The sequence below is a fragment of the Castor canadensis genome, chromosome 2 (genome assembly GCF_047511655.1).
Source record: "Castor canadensis chromosome 2, mCasCan1.hap1v2, whole genome shotgun sequence".
Classification (NCBI taxonomy): domain Eukaryota; kingdom Metazoa; phylum Chordata; class Mammalia; order Rodentia; family Castoridae; genus Castor; species Castor canadensis.
The window spans coordinates 97,836,450-97,855,275 of NC_133387.1; the positions used below are offsets into that span (position 1 = coordinate 97,836,450).

At 41.1% G+C, this 18,826-nt stretch overlaps 2 protein-coding genes across 2 annotated transcripts in view; both read left to right on the top strand.

Annotated features, from left to right (window-relative positions):
• The window catches only part of LOC141418072 (POU domain, class 6, transcription factor 2-like), a 40,867-nt gene extending 38,434 nt beyond the window's left edge, over positions 1–2,433 (top strand). Inside the window, exons 3-4 of the mRNA XM_074058074.1 lie at positions 1,690–1,852; positions 2,303–2,433. Coding sequence (XP_073914175.1) covers positions 1,690–1,852; positions 2,303–2,433 — 294 coding nt within the window. The remainder of the gene's footprint in view (positions 1–1,689; positions 1,853–2,302) is intronic.
• A 79-nt stretch (positions 2,434–2,512) lies between these two features.
• Positions 2,513–18,361, top strand: Pou6f2 (POU class 6 homeobox 2). Its single transcript, XM_074058080.1, has 3 exons — positions 2,513–2,585; positions 10,262–10,430; positions 13,858–18,361. The coding sequence occupies exons 1-3, from the start codon at positions 2,513–2,515 to the stop codon at positions 14,360–14,362; spliced, it is 747 nt and encodes a 248-aa protein (XP_073914181.1). The 3' UTR covers positions 14,363–18,361.
• The last annotated feature ends 465 nt before the right edge of the window (positions 18,362–18,826 follow it).

The following is an 18,826-nucleotide window of genomic DNA, read 5'->3' on the forward strand; positions in this document are numbered from 1 at the left end:
AATGCCACTCCTAGGTATTTCCATAAAAGAATCAAACACAAGTAGACTTGCACGTGTTTTACAGCTTTATTGATCATATTGCCATAGTAACCCCAAGCTGGAATCATCCCACATACCTACTAACATAGTGGATAAACATTATATACATGCATACATATGTATTTATATATATACACATACATATATATGTATATAGTTATATAGTGGAATACCATTAGGCAATAAAAAAAGAGATGAACTATTAATACATGCCTCAAAATGGAAGAATCTCAAAAACAATATAATAAGCAAAAGAAGCCAGACACAAAAAGGGTACAGACTGTATGATTCCATTTCTAGAATCATTCCAAATGAATCTATTGCCTTCTCAACAAAGTTAAATTTAAAAAAAAAACATGCACAGTGGTAAAGCCATGGGTAGCTCTCCCACCAAAGCTTAGGACCTGATTTAATTATGCTCCCAGGCTGACCCCTTTTTTAAAAAGCTCGCCAAACCTCTGTAAGTGTAATGATGGTTATGAAAGAACTTTGTAAACAAAAAAATGCTGTATTCCAGTTGACAAAGGTGGCTACTACCAATGTTAATTGTCCACATTCCCAGAGTCCTGGGCCACCCTAGTGCATCTTTCTAGAAGGGCAACACAACATGGAGAGACAGATACTTCCCAGGCCTCTAAGTGGAAACCTGCCTCCTCTCCCTTTCCTTTTCCTTCCTCTCCTCTTCCACGTTTTTCTCACCTTTCAGAGCAACAGTCTCTAGATAACCTGTAAAGGAATTACAAACAAACAGACATAAAGACAGTCCTCCTATATACACACAAAATTTAAAAATTTAAATTAATTCTCCCTTGTGGCATTGTGACTATTAGCTTGGACCTCAGGACCAGACTTCATGTGTCCAGAGACCAGCTCTTCCACCCCAGCTGGATGAGTCTATAAAATTCTTCAATCTCTTCATGCCTCCACTTCATTTTTCATAAACAAAAAAATAGTGCCCACACCTTGGGCAGATGTGACTATTAAATGAAAATGGACATAAATGCCCCTAATGCATATCTGGCACAGGGTAAGAAACTTACAACTGAGAACTACAGATATGGGATATTGTTGTCCTGACTCAATTCTCTCTTAATTTTCTGGAAGAGATAAATACCATTTTACCAACTCCATAGCAATCCATCCAGACTTTTGGATCTGGGAGAGCAGAAAGTTCCCACATACACTCAGCCTAAGTTGAAACTTTCCCCAAACTACGAGTTTCATGAGATAAAACAGACAGTGGAACACGGCCACACCTTTTAGTATGAGTTTGTGTTCCAGTTGGTTGTGTTACATTTTATGTACATGTGCTTGACAAGCCTGTCAGGTGTACAGTAATTGTATGAACAGCAGAAAGAGTCCAGCCACACACCACTGCTGAGAAATGGAGAAAATTGGGTGCTCTAGCAAGCCGAGTAGGGAATTAATAATATATTTAGAATTACTAATAAAATGCCTGTCAAGCAAGCAGCAACATATTATATACAAAAAATAAAATGAAATTATATTCCTGCCTGTGGCATAGGTCCTATGCTCTTCCTGAGAGGTGTACAGTATATTCTTGAGAAAAGAATAATTCAACCCCAGATGAAACTGGCACTTTCTCCCCACTGTTTCATTCATTTGTGTATTTTTACATCCCCTGTGTAGCTCCACCAACCCTCCCAGACGTCCGTGAGTCAAGCAGCCTCCCAAGGCAACCTTCTGCACCTCGCTCATGGCCAAGCAGCCATGAGTCCCGTCCGGCAGGCTTCCTCTTCTTCCTCTTCATCCTCCTCTTCTTCAGCTTTGAGCGTGGGCCAGTTAGTCAGCAGTAAGTATCCTTTCTGGCTCAGTTTAAATCATGGTGGCCTTCTTGTTCTCTCTCTCTCTCTCCTCTCTCTCTCTCTCTCTCTCTCTCTCTCTCTCTCTCTCGCTCTCTCTCTCTCTCTTTCTCTTTCTCTCTCCTCTCTCTCTCTTCTGCAGAGGAATTTCTTAGTGCTGCTAGGCCAACATTGGAGCAAAGTCATGTCCACGGTCAGATGGCTCCTTTAGCCAGCAGGCCTCCAAAGCACACCAGGATTAAGTAGGAGCCAGGGCCAGGCTCCATCTTAATGAGTTCCTGATGTGCTGAGTCACACCTGCCACTTCCAAATGTAGAAACTGATCAGCTTGCAGAGCTGAGCCACCATTGCTCAGAACTAAAATAACCAACAACAGGCACTCAGTCATGGGTCAAGCTGCTTTTCTGTGTGTTTGAAGTCCCCTGCCATTCTGTTTGTAGGTGTCAGAGGAAATAAAAGAGAGCATGCCCATGGGCGAGCGTGCACAAGGAGCCACCTCCAGTGGCGTGTGGGGGACACCGCAGGGGCTGGATTCAGATGGGAAATCTCTGCACAACCATTCACAAAATGAAACAAGCCTTCAGGTGTGCCTCCTGAGCACACCACAAATACTTATACATATGCTTTTTAGAAATAGTATTTGGCCCTAGATGAAGACAGCATATTTGTCACATGCAAATAGAAAAGCACGTTATGATGAATGGAACAATCGTCTGATTAAATGTCAGTTATTCACCTTTAGTATAATTTTACTTATAAATAAAATCAAAGAACGTGTACATAGATCATAATTTACCAGGAACTAAAACTCCAATAGCTATGATTTAAAGGCTAACATGCTGTATAGGCATCTGTGTCATTAAGTGAGAATATATGTGAGTTTGATCAAGGTCAAGAGTTACAACAGGAAGGGCAGGGATCCTCACAGCATAGGGCAATCTAGTAACACAAACTAACCCACTAAAAATTTGCTTGCATTCAATATTCTGCATAAGATTCTGAAAATATTACAGTTCTGAATGGCAACAAGTGTCATCAGTTTAGGATAAACTGTCAAGCTTTGGTCCTGAAAAAAAAAAAGGTGGAGGACCAAAGTCAAATAAAGAAATAAGTTAAATATAAAATAAAGGTACAAACTACTCCTAATATAGCATTTTTACATAATACATTACATTTTACTCAATTCTTTACTCAATCCATGCTAGATGCCTAAAGAGATGGATGCATGGATGGACAGTGGACAGGTGGAAGTAAGTTCTCTCTGGTCACTTATCACAATGTGCATGAGGAAGTATTAACTTTTTCGTAAATCATTAAAACAGCTATGTAATACAAATAGGATTTCAACTGTGTAGTGGCCAATGAGATTTCTATGTTCTGGGCATAGGATGAGTGATCTTAAGTATAAAATCCTGGGAGAGAGAAACCCCTTCACCAAATGCACTTGAAATAGGAAACTCTAAACTTGTATGCAGAGCCTGAATAAGGAGCCCACACTAGCTCAGTCTTCTTTGTAAGAGAGTCTAGTAAAACAACTGGGAGTCATACTGCACAAGCCCATTGCTGGACTTAAAATTGCTATAGATTTTGAACATGCTGTTTACTTATCTCTCTTCTGTCTCAAAACTCAACTACAGAATTTGTATATTTATGGAAGCATATCTCTCTGGTTTAGTAATTTGCTACAATGGTTCACAGGACTCAGGGAAATATGTTTACTAGTTTATTATAAACAATATGATAAAGGATGCAGATAAACAGTGAGATAAAGAAGTATACAAGGTGAGGTCTGAGAAGTCCTGAGTGCAGGAACTTCTGCCCCTGTGGAATTGGATATGCCACCCTCCAGGCCCATAAATGTGTTTACTAACCAAGAAGCTCTCTGAAAACCCTGTTTTCAGGGATTTTTATGGAGGCTTCATTACATTGGCATGATTGGTTATTAACTTAATCTCTAGATCCTCTCTTCTCTCCCAAGTTTTTATCATGGCCTCCATCTTAAAGCTATCAAGAAGCCCACCAACAGTCACTCACTAGAACCAAAGATGATCCTATCAGGCAAGAAATTTCAAGGAGTTTAGGTACTTTGTGTCAGGAACCATGAAGACCAAATAGAGCAAAAGATGTTGGTAGCACATCTATTACTTAAGATATTATAAGAGTTTTAGGAGCACTTACCAGGAACCAGAAACAAAGACCAAAAATACACATCTTATTATATCACAATATCACAGGTCCTTTGGTCAAAATTACAGGTAATGGATTATCCATATCAGTGTCAGACTCTCCCCTACTGTTGGCCATCTGGCACACACCAACAAAGAACATCTAAACATCTTGCCCACTCCAGGCAAAGTAATGACAAGTTAATGCCTTAGTAACAATAACAGGATCTTCATTTGCAAAGAATACCTCATCCAGGCTCAAAAGTACTGAACAGACATCCTTGCTAGAACAGTACAACATTATACATCTTGCCCTGTGTTAGCTTTGCTCAGCCTCCATAGTCAGTCATCACAGTTTTATAAGATGGGTTTTTAGGAAGTCTAGAAGAAAAACCAAACAATGACTTAACAAATGTTCCAATTTGGTTTAAGATTTTATAGTGTACTTTTTAAAAATAGGTGGATTTGCTGGTTTTGGTTGCTGGTTTTTTTTGGGAATTTTTTTCAGTGCACTCTTTATAAACTCCTGACTTGTAACCTTGACTCTTAGACCACAAAGAACTGCTAACTACTCCCAGAAAACCAAAGCTGTAACATAAATATGGTGATAGCTTATAGCATAGTGAAACCCCTGATTCATAATTCATGCCATTTTCCACAACTCAATGAAGTTGCCATATTGCAAGTTTACTGTTCTCCCAAACTGCATTGCTTATTCCCAAATGGTTTCTTATTTTTCAGAAATATGTGGCAGACATGCCCATTATTTGCTATGAGAATAGCACTAAAAACCAATAGATGTTTAATAAGATATTTAATTCATATTTTTGGCAGCTTCTTTAAAGATGTCTATTACTCCTATAACAGTCACACAAAGAGGGGTCACAGAAGCTGATGTTGATGTCAGATGACTGTTCAACCACTTAGCAACAAATACCCAGGCTAACAGCAAGAAGGAGCTAAATTTAAAATCCAAAACAATGCAACAACAGCAAATCTATTCCTGGTGTATCCTGAGCACTCAATTATACACGGGTGCGTGACCATACACCAGATTCTACAGAATAGGGTTGTTTCACACAGTTTGCATTTAGCTTCATAAAAATCTTTCTACTTTTCAGATCATGCACTCCAGATTTGATATGGGAAACATCATCATTATACTTTGGAATCACTTCCAATTTTCAAGCCAGTTTATCCTATATTCCCAATTCAGTTAATCATTCTAGAGCAAGAGTCAGATTCATCATGCACTCTGTTCATCACTATTGTTGCTCTCTGATCCTAAACTCAGTGTATTGGGCTGACTTAATCTGGAGCAAGCTTTTATAAAAGGTGCTACTTCCTCCTCAGTCCAGAGAAACTCCAACCTGGGTTGTCCTAGAGCTGGTTAAAGGTACTAGGTCACCTTGTAGGAGCTCTACCTTGTGGTCCCAAAAAGGTAGCCTCAGAGTCATCCTTAAAATCAACTCAACCTCCCCAGAACCAGGAGAAAGGATGACAGAAAGCCGGATTGACCTATCCCAGGGTAGGGATCATCTGAGATAGACTGAGAGCAAAAGTACTATTCCATGGAAGCCTCCATTTACCACCTTCGCCTCTTGTCCTCAAGCAGAAAAGCATATATCCCTCAAGAAAGGGGAGCAACTCCAACAGGGAAACAACCCAGGAGTTCAAGACAAACTTGAAATTAAAAAATATATATTATAGCACACTCTTCTGCTTTGTTGGCATCTTCCAGATACTATCTAAAGAATTCTTCTAATGTCTGAGGACAAGTCCCTAATAATATTTTTTCAGTAATGGGCCCCTTCTTTGGATAGGGAGACTTCTGCAATCTTGAAACCCATGGGGCAAACCATGTGATACATTTTGCCATCTGAGTTTTATGGATAAGAACACAAATATGAAGAAAGCTAAGCAGATCATCTCCAGCCAACAACAAAGAGATGCTGAGGTCCCCTATCAGGACTTTTGTCCATACATCACCCTGTGTAAATTTCACAAGAATTCCTCTCATGGCCTTTCTAACCAGTACCAGGAGAAAAGGCAAGAGTGAGAAGTGCATAAGAGAAAGAAGGAGTGATGAGTGCTTGTGGAGGCCTCATGGAAAACACTGGGATCCCGGCCAGATACCCATTTCTCTGAGCTCGACAGTGAAGGTTCAGTCATCTCCCCAAAACTGCTCAACACATGTGAACTTAGAGTCCACAGCTTTCCTTTCAACTCAGCTTATTTTCAGTGACCTAGCAAAAAAGCAACCTGCACAATCACACATACAGAGTTAATTCCTAGGCTCAAGGAATTAGTAAAGAGACATAAACAATAAACGCAGCGGGGGAAGAAAAGAAAGATGACAAGATAAATTTACATAAAATTGCTGCGCAAGTCGTAAGTTCGCCTAATACTGCAGTACTATGGCTGCGGCAGCACCATGGAAATCCTTCCAGATTAAAGACTGGTCCTTTGAGCTTGGCACAGTGGTTCATGCCTGTCATTCCAGCTGCTAGGGAGGCGGAGATGAGCAGAATGGAGGTTCGATGTCAGCCAGGGCAAAAAGTATCAAGACTCCATCTCAATGAAAAAGTCCAGCATGTGGGACATTCCTGTCATCTCAGCTACAGAGGAAGCTTAAGTAGGAGGACTGTGGTCCAGGCTGGCCCAGGGAAGAGGGTGGGGGACACCAGACCCTACCTAAAAATAAATAACCTAAAGCAAAAACTGATGGAGGCATGGTTCAAGTGGTAGAGTGGCTGCCTAGCGAGCACGAGTCCCCGAGTTCAAACCCTAGCATTCCTAGTACTCCACTAATTCTGTGATCTAGACATGAGGCTTATTAGCAAAAATTTATTTCCCAAGAATTATTTGGCTTCTCACAGAGAAAAACTCTCCCCCCACAGACCTCACTGGCATTCCCAGCCTGCTGACTCACATACCACTGCCATACTTGGTTCAGAGGGAGTGAAGAAAAGACGGTGAGAGGCCTACTCAGGAGCCCCTCTGCACCAGGATTTCCTGGCCTATCAGTCCTGTACAGGTTTCACTGCACAGAAAACCTGCTGAACAATAAAAGTAAAACGTTCAAAAAAACAACAATGGCACACAGAGGATGTCACTCCCAGACTTGCTGAAGCCACAACCACTCAGAAAGAGTTTTGCAAGTAGTGTCAGCAGAGGCTCTGCATCAGAACACCTGTGCTACCTGTTATAAGTACATACCCCTGGGCCCCACTAGATGACTCTTTTGCCTGTCAAGAAAACCACAGTTCTAAAAGCTGTATTGTGGCAAGGAAAGTCCCTGGCTTTCTTTTTGTTCCTCACTGCCCTCTCCTCCCGCCCCCAATTTTGCCTTTTTGTTCCTCACTCCACCCCCACCCGCGCCCCCTTTTGAACCTCCACTATCTACTCATACAAGGCTGTCAAACTTTCTTCCCTCTCTTGGAGAGAGATTAAGCCCTTCTTTTCTGTCACTATACCATTCTGTACCAGCTGTCCCTCTCTGCTCTAAATCAAGGTTCTTCAACTATTACTTTTTATTGCCCCAAACCCCCTGCAAGGAGGCTTTTTAAACTTTTAAAAATCCTAACAATCCTCCTTTTCCCATGAAATTTTAATGCCTCAGATATATTGTATATCTGTTCTGTTTATTTCCCCTTTGGGGAGTCACAACTATTGTATATCTAAGACTTTTCCAGCTTCCCCCCAAGAACTGACCTTTGGGCACCCACAGTCACAGCACACTCAGGCAGGTAGTAGGTCTGAGGAGAGTAGATAACCATGAGATGAAGGGTCAGCCAGAATCACTTTCAGCTGACGAGACATTACCAAGTACAAATGTACATCTAGTGTACCCAAAAGAACATGGGAAAATCTAGCTTTTCCTTTAGAATTCGATGTTTAAATGTTGGCAAATAATTCAGGAAATGTGTAAGCACTAGAAAACTGGATTCCTTTCCATGGTGTTCATTTGCAACTCCTGCTGTGGGTATTTTTTAATGACTAAATAAGAGAAAGGACTGAAGGCTACTGTGCTCACAGATGCAAAATCCCAGAATCCTTAATGGATGGTGGAAGTCATTCCATGCACTATGCTGGTGGGATTTAAGATCCAGAGGACAGCCTCCACTGGGAGTGACCCAAACAAGTCTTTCATTAACTAAGTATTGCCAGACTTTTGGGGGGGAGTGTAGGGAGAAAAAATAGGATTTTAATTCATCTTAACAATCAATCCAATTTTATCAGCAAGCCGCCCCCCCAAAGCTCCACCCATGCACATAGATCCTCAATGTACTACACTCAAATATTTACCATTTCTAGACTGAGTTCCTGCTGCAGCCACTAACCTGCACATCCCCACATTCTTGCTTCTCCTGCCACTTGTATCTATCTGCATACAACTTCCACTGACCAGAAAAAGGCCCCTCCATCCTCTGAGACCTGCCCATTCATAAGAACTGGTGATTCCTCCCCGCTGTCCCTTCTCCTCTACACACTATTGGGTGTTACACCACTATTTCTTGATTATCCTCTGCCTGGTATTTTTCTCTAATTATTTTTATGCATTAGTTTTAGATCCTAGCCTCCAATAGAATGTAAACTCCATAAAGTTTGAAACTATTTCTTATGTATCTCTTGCCTCTTCCCTTCACTCAGTTAGAACCCCTGAAGAGTCACTTAAAAAATACTTTTAGACTGACTGCAGTGGTCAAACCTCTACTCAATCTTCCCACAAGGAAACTATGACCAATGATATGAAACTTCTACAGGCTCTTTATGTAAAAGATGGGAGTCTCACTGTGCTTCCTAGACTGGCCCTGAACTCCTGGGTTCATGCCACGCTCCAGCCTCAGCCCAAGTGGCTGAACTATAGTTATGCACCACCATGCCTTGCCAGTACAGGTTTTGTTGTTGTTTGTTTGTTTGTTTGTTGAGATAAAGTCTTGCTACCTTCTGTCTGGGCTGGTCCCAAACTCAGAATCCTTCTTCCTCCAGCTCACAAATAGACTTTTTTTTGTTAAGTGTGAAGGTAAAGGAAACACCTGTATTGCTAATTGTCCATAGGCTGGAGGGATCCTTCCCCAATACCAAGAGCCTCTACATGCCAAGCTCCAAGCCTCCCCACAGATATTAGCATCCTTATTTAAAAGTCCTTTAGAAATTGATGCAAATGCTTGTGTCTTTTCCTAACCACCAGAGTATGTATAGCCCTGAACCCAGAAGAATAATATAGTTTACCACAGTCCTTGGACAAGAACTTGGATTACTGAACTTGAATTGATAGGTTATTGTGCAGAAAGAGGAAGAAAAAACTTCTCACCCAAGTCCAAAGAATGAGGTGAAGAACAATAGAGACAGCTCTCAGGGAGAATGGCTTCACTACAGGCAGGATTGAGCAGCACTTTGAAATCTTCCACTGTCCCCAACCCATGCTGTCTCCAGCTTGGTGTATGCTTTCATTTATCCAGGGATCAGTAGCCAGGGGGGGAAAAGTTTCATTCTCCAGCTGTTGTGTCATTTCCCTTGATAAGTCCTAAATTGACCGCGTTATCCGGCACCAAAGGAGCCTTCCTGTGGTAGGCATTTTTTATTACGTGCCCTTTCAGGGGACAAAGGCAGCTGTGTCAGTAAACTGCTATGGGGGAGAAAAAAGACAATATTATTCTCACAGCTTCATAAACATGCGCTTCTGAGGAACTAACGTGAACAGAAGAAATTAGGCAACATTTCCATACGTGAGCCTGGCTGCATGGTGATCAGGTGACGGAAACACACAAAATACTGTTTTCTTTAAGGCCAAGTTTTAGCACTAAAAATTCCAATTAAAACATTTCACATGGAACCTTTTCAATTTTATATATATTTTGCACAATGTATGAACATGTTTGGGTAAAATGGAGTTGCAGCCTCCTGTCGAACCCCTCCCCTTGGCTGGCTATCATTTTGCTAAGCCTTAAGAAATGGGCTCTTGCATGGCAGAAGCAGCGGTGTAAGCAGGGTGTGGCTTTGCCTGGGATAGAAACACCTTGGTGATTTGTGATGATTTGTGAAGGTGTAATATGTGTTTGAGGGTGAGGACATGGTGCCTCACCTGGGAGACAAAGAGAACATTCTGTGATGTTGGTTTCCCCATTGCTCTGCAGTTAAGAGACAGCCTCTTCCTAGACACCGTAATAAACACATATTACCCGGTGGTGTGTTGACGTATTGATCCTATTTTTAAAAACATCTCCACAGATCCTCAAACAGCATCGGGTGAGGTGGATGGGGTTAATCTGGAGGAGATCCGAGAATTTGCCAAAGCTTTTAAAATCCGGCGCCTGTCCCTTGGCCTGACCCAGACTCAGGTGGGGCAAGCTCTCAGTGCTACAGAGGGCCCCGCGTACAGCCAGTCGGCCATCTGCAGGTAACCCGTGCAGCATGCTGTCAACTGTCCTGGCTGGCCTGGGCCTCTTTGTCCTTGCAGCTCAGCTTTTCTTCTTTGGGTGGTCAAAGCTGAAGGGGCAGAGCATGGGAACAAAGTTTGGGGTAGCTGTAATGTTGGAATTGGTGATGCTGATGCAGATGAGAATACCAAAGCTAATTTGAAGGGTCCTAGCTTTGTAACTCCTGTCAACTCACCAAGGACTTCCAAGGCTGTCTCATTGGAAATGCACTACCCCAGGGAAGAGGGCCTCCTTTCTGGGTCCATGCTCCTATGCAGCTGAGAGCCACCAACTCCTGTCTGAACACAGGTATTCTGAGAAAATGTTGTAAAGCTGCCAGTCCTCATCTGTGTTACACTCCCACTATGTCTTTCCAAAGATGGCTATTGCAATTTTCCAAGAAAACACACTGAAAAAAGCAAAAATACCCATCTTGTGACCTTGAAGGAATTTTTTAACTTGCCTTTTCCAGGCACAGCTTTAAAAGCCCATTTTTAAAACAGAAGCAGCTGCTTTAAATGGCTCAGAAAAGGGTAGTGAGAATCTGGCCTAACAGTGCCCATCCCTCCCACCCCCAAAAAATAAATAAATAAATGACAGAATCCAGCCTTGGTTGTGCTCAAGTTGATCCGGGTTAAGTTGTCAGTCAGAGCGGACCCCGCACGTGCATGTGTGTGTTGCACTAATCCCATGTTTATGCATGAGGTAACAAAGGCACTCTGGCAAGAGCTTTTTCCTCTGGGGCAATGCCGTATGGGCCCTCCTCCATCAGGAAAAGCCAAGGAACCAACTCTAAACTCATTTAAGTGGATTTTGTTCTTGGTGATCCATGAAATGCTGTCTTTTTATCTGCTCTTTATACTTTTAATGTATTCCCCAAAGGACGGAAGTGTACTTTTCCTGCAGTTTAAGACTAAGGTTATAAATAACATCAGTATGGGGTAGTAGCTTGCAGCTCACATTTTGCTCAATGATTTTCCATAAAACCCATTGATTGTTGTTAAATACAAAAAGCGCCATAGGATCCTCTCACTTCTATGGTCTCCCCTACTGTTTTTTCTTATAAGATACCTCCCTGTAGAAAATAACCTTTATTCAGTCTATACAAGGATACCACTGCTGGGAAATTTGTTTCCAGGCTTGTATATGTTATTCCACACATCATGTACAGAGGCATCAACACTAACAAGCAGCATCAATGATCCGAATGCCTTGCTCCCTGTCGGGAAACATTAATTTTGTTTCATCTTGACAGCCTTGTGATAAAGGCAGCCACAGGTTTTTAAGTCGTGGACAATTTGCCATTCTTGCTAAATTTCTCTTTGGCTTATTTTTTAGCCCTAAAATGTGATTTACTTTTATTGACTGAAGTGCTATCTAATGTTTTAACTCATATACCTACTTGTTTGGGGGGCATGCCTTAATCAGACATGTTGATTTCTAAAGTCTTACTCCAAACGGAGCTCAAAAAGCTAGAGGATGGAAAGCCCTTGGGAGTTTCTGATATCATACAACCAATCAGATACCTGGACTTTGGGGCCTTTCTCCAGCTTCCAATGTGTCAGTGAAGTCATCTTAGGAGCTAGCTACCCAAATAAATTAATTAATAAATAAAAGTCTTGAAAGACAGCAAGATCTTACATTGGAACAATTGCAATGAATTCCAAGGGTGGGAAGAAAAGCACACTGGAGCCTGCACACACAGGTGTCACTGTTCCCTAATTAGCCGAGTGACTCCTAGGTGCTGCAAGAGTCCCTCCTTATCAGAGTCACAGAGAAAAAGATGCCACCAAAACAGGAAACATCACCATCACACGCTCTGTCCCCTAGTGTTATGGCACTGTTCAGCCAACTGTGGTGCCACCAAGAGTTCAAGCTCTGGGGCTTTTATGGGGAAGGATGACAAAATGCAGTATGCAGCTAATTATCATAACAATGAGAGCTTTGAGGGGTCTTGCCACAAGTGACAAGCTCATTAAATAACACTCAAGAATTACTTCACTTTGTACAGAAAACAAATCTTCTCTCCTCCTTTACCAGTACAGAAAGTTGGATTTTTCAAAAATAAATACTTCCTTAAACTGTACATGGAAGAGAATGCCATGGAATTCTCATTAAAATTTAATACTATTTGTGCTGCTTATCACAACATAAGAGATCTAAAAGTGAGCTACCAAAAAATAAGATTATGGCACATAAAGGAAGCTTACCTCTTGCTGTTTTTTTGCAAGCATCCTCATAAAACATATCGTGAGTAGTAACACAGGTTCATTTCAGCTCTGCAAGAACAGATGGTTATAATAAGATGCACTCTGTAGTCAGACAGTTGTTTTTCAACAGCATGGAACATTTTAAAAGAGAGGGATGAATTCTACGTGTCCAAAGTTGTCAGTTGTGAATTTGGATTTAGAATCAACAAACAAATGAAAAAAAGTAACTGGCCCTTTTTTATATTTCATTGAGAGTGAGTATGAAGTGGGTACCAAAAAGACCTCTTCAAACACTCCATATAATTTTGTCCAGGATGCTTCATATTTTTTAAAGTCAATGTAGCAAAGAATTGCTGATGGCAATTGATGTATAGAAGACCTCATTTACAGAAAATGATATCATTCCAGTACAGTTTGCAGATATCACACATTAAACACAGCTTGGTGCCCTGGTACAAAGTACACCATTACACTGGATGGTGATTGGAAGGCATGAGGTGGCCTTAGCACATCCAGGAGTGGGGTATTCCATAGTAATTACAATGTGTCCAGCTGTTTAAGCCAGAACTGTAAAGTAACAACTGGGCTATGTTTTACCTGGAAAGAGGGCATGTTGTTAACTTACATATGGTGAAAATTGTTACCAGAGAGAAAGAGAGGGAGAGCAGTAAAACTGAAGACCCAAAGGAGAGATAAAAAGAGAGCAGTAAGGAGGAACTTTATCTCAGTTGCCATCACAGACTATGATAATAGCTGTAACATTTTCATGTAACATTTGGAAAACCAAATGTAAAATATAATCATTGTACACAAAAGGACATGACAACTGTCATGTTAGATGTCACTTCCTTGGGTTTATATTTGCCTTAAGGTTGGGGAGATGTTGCTATACAGTTGAAGCAAAGCTTAAATCTCAGAGGTTAGAGGGGGATGTTCTTTCAGCTGCTTTGTGCTCCCATCGATCGTGACAGTGCGTGTCCTGCAGTCTGTCTCCCTGTCTGTGTGCCTGTGTGGTTTGCATGCCCTGGCATGGAGCATGCTGGGAGGGTGGACGCTGGCTTGGCTGGGGCTAGCTACCTTGCAGCTGGCTGCTAATGTGGAGTGAATTCACCCTGCCAGGCAGTCAGGCAGGCAGGCAGGAGGCCCACCCTGGCAGAGGACTCAGTGTAAGACTGTTCTTTCTCAATTCTCCCCCCAGACACACCATCCTGAGAAGCCACTTTTTCCTACCACAGGAAGCCCAAGAGAACACTATAGCTAGCAGTCTGACAGCCAAACTGAACCCTGGCCTTTTGTATCCTGCCAGGTTTGAAAAGCTGGACATCACCCCTAAAAGTGCCCAGAAGATCAAGCCGGTGCTTGAGCGGTGGATGGCTGAGGCTGAGGCCCGCCATCGAGCAGGTATGCAGAACCTGACCGAGTTTATCGGGAGTGAACCATCCAAAAAGCGCAAGCGGCGCACCTCCTTCACACCCCAGGCCCTTGAGATCCTCAATGCCCACTTTGAGAAGAACACACACCCCTCTGGGCAGGAAATGACCGAAATTGCTGAGAAGCTGAACTATGACCGGGAAGTAGTTAGAGTTTGGTTCTGCAATAAGAGGCAAGCCCTGAAGAACACAATCAAACGCTTAAAACAGCACGAGCCGGCCACAGCAGTCCCTCTGGAGCCCTTAACAGACTCTCTAGAAGAAAACTCCTAAAGAGATGCCCACCCATCATCAGGAGGAAAATCTACAGAAACTAAATGACACCCTTGGGACGCCACCAAAAAAGAAAGAAGAGAGAAAATTAAAGTTCAATTTAAAAACACCCCCAGTCATCATCATCCTTGTATGTAAAAGACTAAGAAGACTACCAAGCGGACAGAATGGTTTATACATGTCTGTTGGTTTTCCAAAAAGATAAAGAAAATTTTTTTTGCAAATTTTTAAGCAAGAAAAACACCACATTGAAGGTGCGTGGTAGGATAGTTCTCTCCCCTGACCTGTCTCCCCAAAGCCAGTTTTTTAGAGCAAACCAAATAACCACATACTTTTTTCTGTATATGATGAAAAATGTGAACACATTTTAAGGAAAAAGAAAAACAAAACTAAACCAAAAAACCACCACCACGAACTTGTACCTGTTCAAAGCGAATACAAGCCTGCCACCTGGAGGAGCAACTGCATCCTGTCAGGGCCTAAGTGCTGATTCACTAAGAAACCTATTAACCAAAGTCAGAAACATGGCATTGCAAACGCGATCATTTGTCTACTCTTCTCTGCGTGTAAATTTGTGTTAGGAATTTTTACATTTGTACTAACGGAAAAGTAAGAAGCCTGATTTCTCCCATCTCGCCCATCTGCTATCTCCACCAACGGGGTGGTGGGTGCCATTGTTGAAGCCATTCTGTGAGGCTCACTATTGGTTTGTTTTTTGGGAGGGTGGGGGCTGGAGGGGCTTCTTTCTTTTCCTAGTTTTTGGTTTTGTTTCATTTGCTCATTTGTTTTAAAAGGGGGCATCCTGGATCGTGTGCCAAAGCATTCACTGCTTTCTTCTCACTATGACTTGTGGGTTTGAGAAAAGAAAATGGAGCTCACATTTCCCATTTTTCCCCCCATTTCTCCATCTCTTTCCTGCGTGGCCTCCAGAGTATGCTGGAGGGCTGAAGAAGTGGGGAGGAACAGTGTCTTTTCCACTCAGATCCTACTGAAATGCAGGAGAGATTCCAAAATAACTAGGGCTTTGCTCAATGAACTGTCAACACTGGCATAAGCTGTAATTGTGCTCACTGTCCACACCAGAGCTTGGGATTTTTCTCAGTCTGTTGGCCACGTACATGGAGAGCTGACCAAAACTAATTTTGTAATATAAACATAAGCTGCACATTTGGTTCAATACTTACATCTATGTTATGCTTCTGTGCAAGCAATTTCTCTCAGAAGTCTGATAGCCAAAGAAATGTCTCAAGGTTTCAGTCAAAATACACACAGGCATGCACACACTCATCTACACCCACAAAAAAACACAGGCCACAAAGAAAGTGATAGCAACTGGATCATTGAGGGCCATCAAGGACCCTGTTAATCTCATCTTTGCTGCCACTTCTTTCATACAACAGTGGTGGCAGATATTTTTCAGGGGAGCAATCATTCCTGGGATATATAAATGGTGCAGAAAGTGACAGGGAAATTTAAACAATTGGAATTGAGGACTGGGTTCTTGAGGAAATAGGAAGCTTTAGCACTGAAGTGTATCCATTTAAAAAAAAAAAACACATAGAGGTAGCTCACATAACACATCAGAATAGCCTTCACTATTAGAACTAGAAGATTAGTTCATTGTTAAAAAACAACTCCACCAAAGCATCTGTGGGGTGTAAATACCTTAAGAATCCCAAAGAAAGTGCTGAGGTATGAAGATGGCTGGGGAGGTGTCACTTGGAACCTGCAGCTGATGTCGTCAACCAAGTGCAGGGGAACGTGTGCTGTCAAATGAGGAGGCAAATGAACCATCAATTTGCTTCCAGTCAAAATGTAAATATTTATGACTAAGTGATTAATAATCATGCTTGTGTAATCTAGAGGGAAAATCATGACAAAATAAAAGGAGAAACCCCACCTCAAGCTACACAACTGCCATCTCCTGCCCCTAACACAACCTTTCCTCTCAGAGGTTCTAGGTTTATTTATTTATTTTTTTCCTATTGGCACCTTTCCTGTTTGTGTAAATGGGACAGAATAATTGTCCCCTCAAATGATTCATGCCACAGTCAGGAGTCTATCAACAAGAAAACTCTTTAAACATAATTATAACCTTGGAAGTGGAACTAGTCACTAAGTAAGGTGTTTCCATTTCACCAGTCTGATGCCATTGGACCACAGCTAGCCTGATCAATGCCAATGTCGTGGTACCCATTTCACCACCACAAAATCTGCACAAATATCAACAACCTAGAACCCCAAAACTTTATTGATTTAAACAGATTGTGTATTCTCCTAGCACCTGTTCCAAATTCCATCAGGAAAAATTCCCCAAGAAGAGAAGTTAACAAGATAACATATGGTGGATGCTAAATGTTTAAATATACACCAGCAGCAGTCACAAACGGCCTGCTCAGTTCTGAGATCTATAATTGGGAGGGTATAACTAGGATAGTGAAAATATAAAATCAAAGTCATCATTCAGAGTAGAACAAAAAAGAAATACATTCATCCCACAGTCATAAAACTATTCATGCGTGGTGATTTTTTTTATAGTTTTATAATTTTGTATTGTTTTATAAATTATTTGTAAAGTATTGTAATGCTTCTTATATTAATTTTTTACAGATAAATTTTTTGCTATAAGGCATAAAAATGTGCCTGAACAGATTCTTAGGAATATAAATTATACTGTACAAACACATTAGTCTTTGGAATCACATCTATTGCTTCATTTTAGTATAACTTTTCTTATTTCCTCTTGCAAACAACTTCATATTCCAATGACATTTGAGTGTCTTTAATGTTTCCAAGAACTGAAGGTTAAGGTTGTCACCAACAAAAAATGAAAGCCACTTTGGGCATACATGATTGTATTTCAAGCTTCAATATCTCACATACTTTTAAATTATTATCATCTTTGTTTTCTTTGTTATTTGATGAAAAATGACAACAGATACTGTATTTTACTCTTGTTTATGGGGTTTTTTCTTCCTCTTTTGACCAAAAACAAACTGAACAGTTAAAGGTTTCACTTCCATTTGTAAAGTTTTGGTTTCTTTATGTCATAATCACACAGTTACACACACACACACACACACACACACACACATATATACACACACAGAACACAATACACTACAAAAGAGAGAACAAAAAAAAGCAAAAGGAGCTAGGAAAAAAACAAAACAAGTAGAGGCGTATCAAAGAACTCAAGCTATAACCAAAAAGAAATCGTAAAATGCCTTTGCTCGTCTTCTCTACGCTGGACCAAAGCTCAATATTTGTAGGTATATGCACATTGTGTAGATATGGCTAAATGTTACTGACAATCTCGCAATACTAAACTGTTCCTATTTTAAGAAAAAAAAAAAAGAAATACAAACTGTTCATCAATGTTTTACCTCAGCACTCTACTTGTACCCAGTTAATGACCAAGCTTAAAAAAAATGGAGAAAAAGGAACCTGATTTTCATTTCCATGTCTGACTGTAAAATCTGTTTGGATAACCTTTTGTAATGAGCTTTCTGTCACGTGATTTGCTTGTCTTCAACTTGAAATTATGTGAGGCACATTAGTTAATTTGTTAAGAAAGTGATTTTTTTTGGTTTTGTTTTTTGTTTTTTTGTCCTTTGTGCTGTGATCTAGACTGGTCACCAGGGTCACTTATGAGGCACCACAAAGAGATCTGCTTCTCCGTGCCTGGAGCAGGCAGCAGGAGGGAGGGCAGGAAACAGACTGGGTTGTTCTAGAAATATCATCGCGATGACACGTTGACATGATAGACTTGTGACCAAGAAGCCAAACTGGATATTTAAAAGCTCCTTACTTGCTCTGACATTGAAACCAAAGCTGATTTATCTGCACAGGTTGCTTAATGTTTAAAATAAAATAAAAATAAAAAACTGTACTTAATCTAGAGCAATATCTGTATGGTTGGTAAAGCTGCACTTTGTGTATTTCTTAACAGCTTCAGATCTGTCACTTTTAATTTGTACCATAAAAAATAAAGAATTGTTTGACATGAGCTTCTAGACTAAGTGTGTCTTGCACTCACTTTAATTGTAAGCATTTACCTAAGCATTTACAACCCCAAATATCAAGAAATGGAAGGGGTTTGAGATGGACTGCTTAATGGCATGATTAATTCCTCAAATGAAGAATTAATTCATTAGGGAACCTTTGGCTGAAAGTTATAGAAGTCCAACTCAAACTTGCCTAAATGATAAGACTCTATGTTGTGTGACTTTTGGAGAAGTTCTCTTGTGGACATTGAGCTTAGCTGGAGGCCGTGGTTTCCAGGATGTCATCAACCTGTCCCACTTGGCTTCCTCCTTGCCCCAAGACTGTGAGCCAGGCCCTTGTCTCTTGACTAAGCAGTGGCGCTGGGAGATGGTACACTTCAATCAGCCATTCAGGGTCATAGGCTCATCCCTGTTTGTGGTAAGAACAGGGGACCTCATGATGACAATACCACAGGAC

What these genes read in the sequence shown, in the direction of transcription:
- Pou6f2 (XM_074058080.1), top strand. Translation starts at nt 2,513, where the DNA reads ATGAAGACAGCATATTTGTCACATGCAAATAGAAAAGCACGTTATGAT. An exon ending in GAACAATCGTCTGATTAAAT is followed by an intron (nt 2,586 to 10,261) that starts GTCAGTTATTCA and finishes ACATCTCCACAG; the next exon opens with ATCCTCAAACAGCATCGGGT. An exon ending in AGCCAGTCGGCCATCTGCAG is followed by an intron (nt 10,431 to 13,857) that starts GTAACCCGTGCA and finishes TTCTCCCCCCAG; the next exon opens with ACACACCATCCTGAGAAGCC.